Source organism: Carcharodon carcharias, chromosome 15, assembly GCF_017639515.1.
Source record: "Carcharodon carcharias isolate sCarCar2 chromosome 15, sCarCar2.pri, whole genome shotgun sequence".
Classification (NCBI taxonomy): domain Eukaryota; kingdom Metazoa; phylum Chordata; class Chondrichthyes; order Lamniformes; family Lamnidae; genus Carcharodon; species Carcharodon carcharias.
The window spans coordinates 9,491,424-9,504,786 of record NC_054481.1 but is presented as its reverse complement, the minus strand read 5'-3'; the positions used below and the strand labels follow the sequence as shown (position 1 = coordinate 9,504,786).

The 13,363-nt window shown below is 41.0% G+C and overlaps 1 protein-coding gene across 2 annotated transcripts in view; it reads right to left on the bottom strand.

Annotated features, from left to right (window-relative positions):
* The window catches only part of mrtfba (myocardin related transcription factor Ba), a 283,562-nt gene continuing 270,199 nt past the window's right edge, over positions 1-13,363 (bottom strand). For both annotated transcript variants that reach the window (XM_041206102.1, XM_041206103.1), the window contains 4 exons: positions 11,859-12,017; positions 8,600-8,743; positions 5,660-5,720; positions 1-4,877 (listed from right to left, as the gene is read on the bottom strand). In XM_041206102.1, coding sequence (XP_041062036.1) covers positions 4,339-4,877; positions 5,660-5,720; positions 8,600-8,743; positions 11,859-12,017 — 903 coding nt within the window. In that variant the 3' untranslated portion in view covers positions 1-4,338. The remainder of the gene's footprint in view (positions 4,878-5,659; positions 5,721-8,599; positions 8,744-11,858; positions 12,018-13,363) is intronic.

The following is a 13,363-nucleotide window of genomic DNA, read 5'->3' as shown; positions in this document are numbered from 1 at the left end:
GCAGCTTAAACAATCTTTATTTTCAGTTTCCCTACTAAAATATTGGACAAGCACACGTGTGAAAGCCACGTGCATCCAGTACAGATTTGCAAAGGGGTCACCCACAGGATGCATGCACTCCATGTGTTTACATTTGGCAGAGTAACTAGTATTGCAGAAACAGAGATTATCTAAGGCGGGCACTGGAATGCAAATCACAGGACATTAACATTTTATTGAAACACAGCAGTAATGCAAAATTGCTGAGATACATATCATCAGAAACTACCAACACTGCCAATATTTACAAGGCTTTTACGGATAAATGTACTCACACATATAAAAATATGCATTACATATATACAAATGTGCAAAACATATGGTATTTGAACATGATATGGAATTTCTCATGGGTGCAAATAGTTATTACAAAGGCATCGTGGTATGATATAGAAGAAACACATTACATTCTTCCTGGACCCCCAAAGGCTATATGAAATACCTAGTGTTAAAATGTACAAGATTTCAATTTTGGAGTTTGTCAGCAATTTATAATAAATTGAGATGCTAAGACAGTGTGGCTATGAAAAACATCTTATACAAAATGCATTCCTATTATAAGCAATGTCTAACATCTAGTGTACTCTACCGTGGAGGTGTACTTATAACTGGTATTCAGGGGTTAAAAATCATGTTTTTTTTTCTTTGGTAATTGCTCAATTTACGTTCCAGGATCATAGGCAAGTCTAGTTTACCCTGTGTTTTCCCTAACCACACAATATATTGTAAAATATATATCTCATGTTTACCACATGAAGCTTTAACTTCCATCATTGGTTTCCACTTGGCAAGCTTATATTTCAGCACAGTTCAATAAGAGAAGCTGCCTAATTGACAATAATCAACAATTAGCAATGAGACTCTCACCAGGTAGGTTTCCATTGTTTGGATTAATTGTCGGGTAGATAATGGAGGAACAGACCATTGCTGAATTGCAGTCCTGCACTAAATTCTTTGTTTTCTCAAATAACTGAACACCTTGGCCCTTTCAAATCAAGAGGCCACCCATAATAGTTCCTAAATAATAAATCTAGTGCTAAACCTATTTAATGTCACCACATTTGGGAAATTAATCCAACAACAATGAGAAAATATATTCTGGCACAAAAATATAAAATTCCTTCATGTTTCTTTCAAAAAAATATCTACTCTTTGAGTCTGTGGCAACTGCTTCTTTCTTAGCGCACAAGGGTAAATTTGTAAATACTCTACGCAGTTACCTGTTTGAGCAAATACAAGAAAGTTAACTGCTCTGAGGTGATTGGCTGAATTTCCCCGAAACCGGTGGAGCCAGATTTGGAGGTATAGGAGGGAGGGGCGGGAAGCGTAGAAATTTTGATGGAATCACATTGGGTCGACTCAGATATATTCAGGCCACCATGTGCTTTTCATGGAGATGGACTACTGGTGGCAACATCCACCTGCCCAGTAGTAGCCAATTAGGATACTTATAGGGCAGTCGGTCCCTATTCTGGCAATGGATCGAAATTTCCCCGAGAGAGCCCAGGTCTCCCGCTGTGTGAGGAGCCTGTGTGGAAAGAGTGGAGGCAGCAGGGAGGTACGAAATATAAAACACCAAGTTTTTTTTTTAAATCAATCTGTTGGCAGGAAAGCTCAGGTCACCCTGAGCAGAAGGTCTGTTATCGCAGCCACTTCATGGTGACTGAGGTCTCTACTAATCTTAACTCTTGGGGCAATGGTGGCAGCTGCACCCCTACTGAAGGAGCTTCTGGGGCAACGACTGCCATTCTCGCTGCTGGCCCCATCGCGAAGGAGGCCAGTGGTCCTTGTCCACAGGTCATGCTGAACAGACCTCCTGAATCTGTAAATCGACTGCTGCCCCAAGTAATAAGCTTGTGTCCGACGTCCTGCCAAGGTCAATGCTGTGACAGTGACCCACAATCCAGGCCAATGTTGGGATCGCCAGCCACCCACCAAAATTCACCCTGACGTGTCCATCATCAGCCCTCCTGCACTCTACCTTTGTGTAAAATTAATCGGTGCAGCACTGGCAGACACCTAGCAGCAGCTTCCTTCTGTGAGAGGTCGTGTATGTGCGGTGATCTGAGAGTGGGATAAGATTTTCAAGAACAAAGTCATAAGCTGCAAGCTGGACACTAAACATGGAGAGATGTTTCTTAGCTACAGTAATACTTTGGTGTTGTTTGTTGGATGCTGTTGGTTTAGTAGTGGTTTACACTTCTGAAATACTGGCATCGTCACATTACTGACCTCGATTTTCAGAAGCTGTGCAGAAATACACAGAAAAAACAATTATGTAATTAGTGTTACTTTGACAAGATACTCTATGGCAATGAAACATTTGGCTTTCAATTTGCTCTGTGCTTCTTTGCTCACCCAGATTTCCATATGTAACCATAAATGTGGACTATAAGAAATGTTAAACAATTGGCCTAATCAGCAATCCCTCAAAGATCATTTCACTGCAAACAGAACAAGAGGGCTCATTATGGGAATCTCCACAGCTAAGTAGCTTTAAACAACAAAAACATTCAAACTCCAAATTTGTGACTTTTTAGACTGTGGGTTGCACTATGTTTCACACGAGAAGACAATCCTGCATTCTCTGAAATTAACCATCTGAATAGAAATCATTCCTGAGGGCGTTCCGGGAGCAGAGTGACATCAATTACCCACTCACATTCTGCTAAATGCTGCATCGTCTGAATATTTTTGAGATTCCTGAACTGGTGAAGGCAATGATTTCGTTTCAATTTATATATTTACATTTTTTTGTACTACATTTAATTCACATGTAAAATATAGACAATTACATCTCCTCAAAACTCTTAACCCTGCTTTAATTTTAAAATTTGCAGCCTTTGATTAAAAATCTGCACTTCCTACATTTTGCAGCCTTTGGTTGATAACCGAAATCATTCCCATTATAAGGACACATTACATTTCATAATATTACTCACATCACTTCATGTTTTCCTTCATAAAGTGTTTGGCAAATCCATTTCTGGGGGAGGGGGGGGGGGGGTGGAAAAGAGCAGAACCATGAAGCAGCTTGGTCAGGGGGAGATCACAAGGCAATAACATCAAGTGTTTCAATATCTCTTAGCTTGTAAACAACTGAAAAAAGCTCTCCCAATGGATTTTCTAAAATATGGCCCTTTAAAAGTTACTAGTTCAAACACTATGCTGGTATTTTCCTAATTACTGAAAGAGCGTATTACGTTAGCACTACTGCATTCTCAGAATTGCCTGTAATTTGGAATGGCCTCCAAAAACGATTCAATGAACTCAGTTTCATTAAAAAAAACACGTCATGAATGTAAATATTGCCAAATCCCTTTTTCCTGGTTGATTGTAAGATCAGGTTCATACTTAACAAAAAAGGCATGGGAACATGTTTGGCATTGGACTAATTCATCCTGACCATTCTTCTTTTTGCATTTTGGTTAAATATTACGGGAGGAGTGGGGGGTGGCGGGTCAAGCCCCCTGTCCACCTTCGTATACTGAAGGTGCCGATTAAATATGAAAATTTGCAGGTGGACTGTTAGAGAAAAGATGCCACAGGCTTATTAATCAGTACCAAAATGTACGGATTCCAGTGAAAAATTATTTGCCTGAAGTAACAGAGACAAACTTCCGGTTGACATATTGTACTTTCATGGTTTTGCAGAATTAACAGTGATCCAAGAATTACACCCAGAAATCTACTACAGGTTGAGTATCCGTGGTCATTATAAACTGGAAGATTTTTCCCCTGGACCAGGACCATCATATCTTCTTTGTGTAATAAAATAGATGAAAACATTACTGAAAAGAACATTAAAACAAAATGTACAAAGTAGGAAAAGATTAACTAGTTCAAAAACATCTCCGCATTCAAAAGATTGGAATACTTCACTCAGACTGATTAAAAAGTCACTGAACCAGCCAGTGTAATAAACTTCACAATTACCATGCATTTTGGCTCAGGCCACCCACAGGAAAGTTCACTTGCATGAAGAAGAAATTCTTTCCAATTTCAATCTTCATTTCAACAGAACAGTAATTACCACTGACACCAGAATAAAATGTTACATTAAAGTACAAAGCCTTAAAATGGCCACACTGTAGGATTGTCAGTTGCCCTGAATCATCACTTTTTTTTAAATCACTGCCCACTCATCTATCTAGAGACAATAAAGTGGACTGGACCAGAGAATCTCAACTTGGCTTGTTTTGTTACTACATTGGAGTACTAACCATTACTAGACGATTGACACACAACACCAAGAAAGCATATTGATTTTGTTCAGGTGCCACTAAAAGCCTGGCTGTATTACTCCCAATGTAGCTGAAGATCATGACCATCCAGAAAATCAGTGGAAAACACACTAGGAGCAGCACTATTAATGGGAGTGAGTCCTGTACTTGAAACAGGCATCGTCAGGTCCAGCCAGTCCATATTGTCCAAGTTAGTGTCTTGGAGGTCCAAGTTCAGGCAAGAACTTTCTGCAGTGAAATGCATATCACAGGTATCCATAGCAGAATGATGCTGGTCCAGAATGTTGGGCGTATTCAGTAGATCATTCTGAAGATCCTCCATTAAAGGAAGAGTGTCCGAGCCCTCTTGGCTGACTGTCATTTGCGGAATATTGGCACCAGATGACAATGTACCATCCAGAAAGGCCTCCAATTGATTTTCTGAACCAACCGAGAGATCATTTGTTGATTCAAGCGACAGCGGTGGAGGTGCCATCTGAACTCGTGGTGGTGGTCGAGACAACGCTGAGTTTACAGGCAAGGAGGAGATGTTGGCTACAACAGCTCTCATCTTGGTAGCGGGTAATGCTTCTTCTTTTACAATTGGTGAAATCTCTGTTGCGCAACAGAAGGTGATAAAAGTCAGTGTCATAAATACTGCACTAAACACATTTTAAAAAATATTATCATTCTACTCTATGGTAACTGGAAAATGGGAGAGATTCACATATGTCACAATAGTTATAAACCATTTAAGTGATCTTAGTGCATATTTTCAATAATAATGAACCAGTTTCCTTAGTACCTTTTCCACAATTGTTTGAATTTAGCAAAATAGGAAGCTGTAAAACAGTAGAAAGGAAAATGAAACCATTAAAAAGTAACCATTTGGCAACACAGCACAATAGGTAGGCTGTGATGTTGAGGTGTTCCTTAATCTGTAAGAGATTTCTGCATCCTATACCGAATCATTTCTCTATATGACAACAGGAAAATTGCAAGAACATTATCCATTTAAAAGGACACCATCTTCTTGAAATAGAATCTAGCAGACCCATGATTGCATAAATCACATTGAAAGGCATTACCCTTCTGAGCATGACCTTTCTCATGGTATAAATGATGGAACATTCTATTCCCAACACAGCAACATGGGTTAACAAACACCATCATGTGCTTATAGATGTTTTAGACAACCGTATATATCATTCCATGGCATAGCCTACCCTGACTTCAGTGCTTTCAGGTATGACTGCCTACAGAGCCAGTTATAAAACACTAATCACCTATTCTCTCAAATCCCAGGTCTGCTATCTTCCACATAACAAAACACATATTTCACCGATAATTAGTAATAAAGTTCAATTCACAGTGTCAATATATTGAATTCACCTTACCTCCACTCTCAATTAGGATATCAAAAAGATCATCCATCTGCTGACTGTGCGCGCTGAACACCTACACAGGGTTAGAAGAAAAAATGCTATTTGTTCTACGTACAGCCGGCTTACAATCACCATTCTCAGGCTATTGCTCATTTGTCAGTGCTAAGTAGTTTCAGATGTACAATGATCAGAAAGCCGGAATGTTGCTTTGGGGTTAAGTAATACAACAAACACACAGGGAAGAAAAGCTGCTTAGTTCATCCAGCTGGTAAAATCCTCATCACAACAAACTAATGGTTCTGAAATAATTCAAGCAATTTGCCTCTAACTGGTCGATCCAGATGTCCAATCCACATGTTGATTGCTCCTTGTGTGATGAGCTTCCTAAACTTACCTTTAGTTAGTCTGAACTCTTCACCAGTGTAGCCGTCTCGGGGAGGTGCGGCCAGTGCCCCCAGCTCTTGGCGCCATTTAAAAATGGCCAAAGGCTCAATATCAGGGATGCCTCAGGCCCCCCAGTTCATGTCGGTCTCATTTCCGACATTGTGGCTTTGTTTTCGATGGAAATTAATCAAGCTTAGGCAGGAGGGAGGAACAGTGTAAGCAGCTTTCCAAGACTGTTACTGACCTCATCTCCTCTGGAGATCTTCCCTCCACAGCTTCCAACCTCATTCTCCCAACCTCGGATGGCCCGCTTCTACCTCCTACCCAAAATCCACAAACAGGACTGTCCCGGCAGACCGATCGTGTCAGCCTGTCCCTGCCCCACGGAACTCATTTCTTGCTTTCTTGACTCCATTCTCTCTCCCCTTGTCCAGTCCTTCCCACCTACATCTGTGATTCCTCTGACACCCTACATCATATCAACAATTTCCAGTTCCCTGGCCCCAACCGCCTCCTCTTCACCATAGACGTCCAATCCCTCTACACCTCCCTCCCCCACCGGGATGGTCTGAGCGCTCTCCGCTTCTTCCTTGAACAGAGGTCCGAACAACCCCCATCCACCACTACTCTCCTCCATCTGGCTGAACTTGTTCTCTCACTGAACAATTTCTCCTTAAACTCCTCTCACTTGCTCCAAATAAAAGGTGTGGCTATGGGTACCCGCATGGGTCCCAGTTATGCCTGTCTCTTTTTGGGGTAAGTGGAACATTCCTTGTTCCAGTCCTACTCCGGCCCCCTCCCACAACTCTTTCTCTGGTACATCGATGATTGCTTCGGTGCTGCTTCATGCTCTCATCTGGACCTGGAAAAATTTATTAATTTTGCTTCCAATTTCCAGCCCTCCATCATTTTCACAAGGTCCATCTCTGACACTTCCCTTCCCTTCCTTGACCTCTCTGTCTCAATTTCTGGTGATAGACTGTCCACCAATATTCATTACAAGCCTACTGACCCCCACAGCTACCTTGACTACAGCTCCTCACACCCCGCTTCCTGTAAGGACTCCATCCCATTCTCTCAGTTCCTTCGCCTCCGTCACATCTGTTCTGATGATGTCACTTTCAAAAACAGTTCCTCTGACATGTCTTCCTTCTTCCTTAATCGAGGTTTTCCACCCACGATGGTTGAAAGGGCCCTCAACCGTGTCTGGCCCATCTCCTGCGTATCCGCCCTCACACCTTCCTCTCCCTCCCAGAACCATGATAGGGGCCCCCTTATCCTTACTTATCACCCCACCAGCCTTCGCACTGAAAGGATCATCATCCGCCATTTCCGCCCACTCTAGCATGATGCCACCACCAAACACATCTTCCCTTCACCCCCCGGCGGCATTTCGCAGTGATCATTCCCTCTGGGACACCCTGGTCCATTCCTCCATCACCCCCTACACCTTAACCCCTCCCATGGCACCTTCCCATGCAACCGCAGGAGGTGCAACACCTGCCCCTTTACTTCCCCCCTCCTCACCGTCCAAGGGCCCAAACACTCCTTTCAAGTGAAGCAGCATTTCACTTACACTTCCCTCAATTTAGTCTACTGCATTCGCTGCTCCCCATGCAGTTTCCTCTACATTGGAGAGACCAAACGCAGACTGGGTAACCGCTTTGCGGAACAGCTTTGGTCTGTCCACAAGCATGACCCAGACCTCCCTGTTGCTTGCCATTTCAACGCACCACCCTGCTCTCATGCCCACATGTCTGTCCTTGGCCTGCTGCAATGTTCCAGTGAAGCTCAACGCAAACTGGAGGAACAGCACCTCATCTTCCGACTAGGCACTTTACAGCCTTCCGGACTGAATATTGAGTTCAACAATTTTAGATCATGAACTCTCTCCTCCATCCCCACCCCCTTTCCGATCCCCCTTTTTTCCAATAATTTATATAGATTTTTCTTTTCCCACCTATTTCCATTATTTTAAAATGTATTTCCATCCATTGTTTATCTCTACCTTTTAGCTTATTTCGATCCCTTCCCCCCACCCTACTCCCACTAGGGCTATCTGTACCTTGCTCGTCCTGCTTTCTACCCTTAATATCACCTATTAGCACATTCCTTAGATAATATCACCACCTTCAACACCTCTTTGTCCTTTTTGTCTATAACATCTTTTGGCCATCTCCACCTATCACTGGCCCTCTATCCAGCTTTACTTGTCCCACCCTCCCTTAAACCAGCTTATATTTCACCTCATTTCTATATTTCTTAATTCTGTTGAAGAGTCATACGGACTCGAAACGTTAACTGTATTCCTCTCCGCAGATGCTGTCAGACCTGCTGAGTTTTTCCAGGTATTTTTAGTTTTGTTTTGGATTTCCAGCATCCGCAGTTTTTTGCTTTTATTTAAATTAATTAGCTGTGGCTCCATAACATTCTCTCTACATGACTGGCTGCAATTTCTCATGTCCCACAAATCACTGCATTAACTACGGTATCTTCACCAGTACTTCCAATGTTTCATCGTTAGCTTAAATGTTAGCCTAATTTAAATCACTACTGCATCATGCTTACCTCCTGCTGTTTTAAACTGCGAGTCTGCTTGACTGCTTCCTCGTATCGAGGAGGATCTTTTGTCTTCGAAACAGAGTTATTGAAGACCGAGTGTTGGATTACTAACTGTTGCTGGGACTGAGGTGGGGAAGTGGATGATCCAGACTGCGGAGACATGGATAATATAATATAGGTTATTCTGCTTAGGAGTAAGTTATTTAGGAATAATTATTTTTTGATCACAATTTTCTCCTATTTACTAATTAGTGCACCAAGAATAGAAATACAATGATTTCATAAAATAACCTTCAATTAACAGAAAATGACTTGTTACAAGGGATGCACTATGTTTCAGACACAATATCATTAAAGTTATAACTTAAGTATTACATATAGTGTATATCAAACAATATTAAAGTTATAAAGATAAATAAAACTTATTGCAACAAAATCGTCCACATCCTCAGCATTTACTATATCTCATGTACTTGGGCAATATTTTCTGTTTAATAAAAAGTAGCAATTAAACTTTCAGCTATTTAATACTTTGGCAGCTTTTGAAATATAGTGTATGTTTTCTAATATCCTGAAAAGAAAAACGAACCTGCAATTCAATAGGCAGAGGATGAGCAATGGGAAATGATATACAAACATGCAAAATGGATGGAACAATACCATTTAGTCCATCCAGTCTGTCCTGTGTGAACATGGTGCAACTTTGTATGGCATTAACCACGCCCCCCCATTCATGGATAATACTGAAATACACAGAATCCACAGTACAATTGGACCCAGCTCGTCCATGCTGATGTGTATACGCCATACAAACCTCCTCCCACTCTGATTACCTTTTTCTATCCTACCTCATATGTTCCCAGATCAAAAAATCTCTTGAGAAATCAGGAAGAAAAATCTGATGCCTTCCTGGGGGATAAAAAACTAAAGCAAAGGACCAGCGGACTGTGTAACCAATAAACTGATCTCATCAGAGCTGCGCAATCTCTTTAACTGAAAATATTTTCCCCCTGCAGGAACTTGTCCATTTCCCATTTGAAGGACTGTAGAAAATCCATACTCAACACAGAATCTAGTAATCTTTTCCAGGGAGGTAACAAATTCCTGTGAGAAGCAGGGGTTAGTCTTCAGACCACCACTGCCATTAGTTTAATATGGCTTTCACTGAACTAAGGCTGTTAGCTTTCTCAGTAAAACCTCTTTAAATTCAGCTTATTGCTCTTTTCAAATTATTCTTAAAAACTGGCCCTGAAATTCTATAGGTCACTCCCAGCATAAACTCTGGCTGGAGACTAGCTGAAATCCAGAGAATCTTTCTGGAACTTTAGGGCCTATTTACACAATGAAGAGAGGACTTTGCACTGAGGCAGTAAAACCACTCAGGCAAGCACAAATCTTTTCAAATTACAATACTGCAGGGTAGAAACAGGCCATTCAGCCCAACCGGTGCTTTTCTCCATGAACATCTGGTCTCATTCCCTTCTCCTCTTGATCACCATGTCTCTTTTCAAGCAACTAACCAGTTCCCATTTAAAAGAATTTGTTTAAAATAACGGCTTGAGGCAGTGAATTCCACATTTTAACCACCCTCTGTTAAAGACACTGACCCCAAATTTCCTGGGTTTTCATTGCACCTTTGCTGTAATTAAAGTCTTTCTCCAAGTTCTTAGTAACTTCACCCTGTGTTATATGCCCCCCCCACGGGAACTGCTAGACAGAAAAATAGACTAGATTCCATCTACCATTTTGGTAGAAGCAAAGTTTAGAAGAATGAGAGGTGATTTCATTGAAGCATACAAAATTCTTACAGGGTTCCACAGGGTGGATGCAGGATGGATGTTTCCCCCAGCTAGGTAATGCCTAGAATCCGGGGACACAGTCTCAGAATAAGAGGCAGGCCATTTAGGTCTGAGATGAGGAGGAATTTCTTGACTCAGAGGTGGGTGAATCTTTGGAATTCTCTACCCTAGAGGGCTGTGGACGCTTAGTCATTGAGCATATTCAAGACAGGGATCTTAATATTTCTAGATATTAACGATATCAAGGGGTATGGGGATAGTGTGGGAACATGGCTTTGAGGTAGAAGGTCAGCCATGATCAGGTTGAATAGTGGAGTAGACTCAAGGGGCCGAATGGCCTTCTCCTGTTCATATGTTCCTAATTGCATGATATGACAATAATGGAGTTGTTACTTCTCACTGACAACCAATCGCTATCAATTAGCCTACCACAGACTAAAGAAGAGCTGAAGAACTGCCAGTGGTAGAAAGGTTTTGAAACCAGAAGGTCCAAAGTTATCATATCATAGAATTGTAGAATGGTTACAGCACAGAAGGCCATTTGGCCCATTATGTCTCTGCTGGCTCTTTGCAAAAGCAACTCAGTTAATCCCACTTAGCTGCCCCTTCCTCATAGCACTGGAAATGTTTTCAGATGCATATCCAATTCCTTATCGTTTACTATATAGTTAGTGTATACCTTATTCTTTAGTTTTAATTTTATCCTCATCTCTTTATATCTCCATGCTACTTCATTACTAGCTGGTTTCTTCTTACATGTTAGCAGAATATATTTCCCCTGAACTCTACTGATCATAGCTGTTCCTTTCAAGCATTCTAAACCTACCACATGCCATTTCTCAAATTACTAATTATACTGTATCCCAAAATGCCATTGTCTAAGTGAAATTTCAAAATGTAATAATGTATTATGAGATGTCATGACTATTACTGACAGGGAGTCAAGAGATTACAACAGATCTACTGGATCAATGACAATCTACCAGAGGTTAAGATTAATCAAAGCTTAGCTGACCCACACCATGGTGGGCCAAAAACTGAAAGACAGCAACTAAAAGGTGACAACACCAAACTTGAGAAAACTTGTAACTTTAGAAAAAAAAAATTAAGGCTTCCTTATCCTGTTAAGGAAAGCAAACTGTAAAGAAAAGCCAACAGAACTAAGACTTTCAAACCGATCAAGAAGTCAAGACTGCTGCTCCTAATGGGAGAAAGAGACTGGAAGAAGTGTCCATAGGTTGAGTCTGTGGCTGAGAGGTGGGGCGTCACATGAAGTGTTTAAGAGGTTGGTACAGGTGGAAGATTATTCTGTCTGTATGTGAAGACTAGTGAAGTACAGTACAATCGACAAGTTCATCCCTCCAATGAGGGCATCTGATAAATGTTTAAAAGCGGAGACAAAAGAAATAAAATAGAGAATGTTGCCATCACTTTCTCTAATGATTTCCTATTAGTTTTGCAATTACCTTGTGTGTACAGTTGGGTCCATTGAGGAGAGTATTAACGTTGCTTATCCTTGGATGATGCACATTACCTGTTGAAGTGTTTATGAAACATTGCTGCACTGTTGCTGCTGTTTGAATGTGCTTTGGAAATGCATTGGTCGTTGATGTGGATGTAAAAACCTGTGGATTTACAAGCCTCCGTAAAGTTTGTTGTATAGTCTCAGAACAATGCATTTTAATCTTATTGGGTCAAATGTAAATCATCATAAATATTGCTTTCTTCCATAAAATCTGGAATATTTAAAATTGTACCTTAGTTCATAATCTCAAATAGTAGAGTTAAGTAAATCATAAAACAATACGTCTCATGCTGCAGCTTAGGAATCTGATGCTTCATTATTAAGTAATGACCAATAAATCAGATTACACTATGATTAAAATGGAGAAATATTCCAGGGAGCTATACTACATCCCATATTAGAAATTTATCATTTTAGTCATCTAGCTAGGGGCATGTCTCAAGCAGTATACACAGGCAGCAAGGAAGAAATTCAAGATGCTCCTACACGATCTCTAACGACCAATTTAAGAACTAGAGATAAGCTACAGGTTCTGGAGCAGGCTGCCTGCATGACCTGTTGCATGTAGGGGTTGGCAGTGGCATAGTGGTATTGTCCCTGACCAGAGGCCCAGGGTAATGCTCTGGGAATCTGGGTTTGAATCCCGCCATGGCAGGTTTGGAATTTGAATTCAATAAAAAAAAATCTGGAATTCAAAGCCTGAAGACAACCATGAAATCATTGTCGATTGGTATAAAAACCCACCTGGTTCTCTAGGGAATCCTTACTTGGTCTGGGGTACGTGACTCCAGACCCACAGCAATGACTCTTAAATGCCCTCTAAACAAGGGCAATTAGGGATGGGCAATGAATGCTGGCCTAGCCAGTGACACCCGGATCCCATGAACAAATATAAAAAATACAAAACACAAAGATGTCAATGATGAAAGCTTTTCTCCACCACCACCCCCATCATAAGTCAATTGAAGTTGTGCAGGACTAACGAAGGGTTCCTCAGAACAGATTTGAATGGACTCCCAGGATATGGGATACAGGATTTATTTCGGAGAACCATGTTCAGTTATCAGCAAGGCACTATACAGTTATTGTGCAAAACGTATAAATCAAAGTAGATCAGGATACCATCTTCAAAAGAATTAGGAATCCCCAGACAGATCAGGTTCCCGGTCCTGATAGCATCCACCTAATGATGTTTAAAGAGATGGGGCATGTGCTTCGTGAGCCCTTTGTTCATATTGCATATTGAGGATTTTAGTGTACCATATTGTAAATACTTCATTATATTTAATTGTAACTTAATAATTTGAAGTAATGCACTTATTAAACACAAATTATAATTCATCAGTAAAGTCATGCATGCACCTATCAGTGTGTGACTGTTCGTATGTTCAAGGTTACAACAAACTCTTGGAAGGAGACTTATTTTCAAAACGGACAACAAGTCAG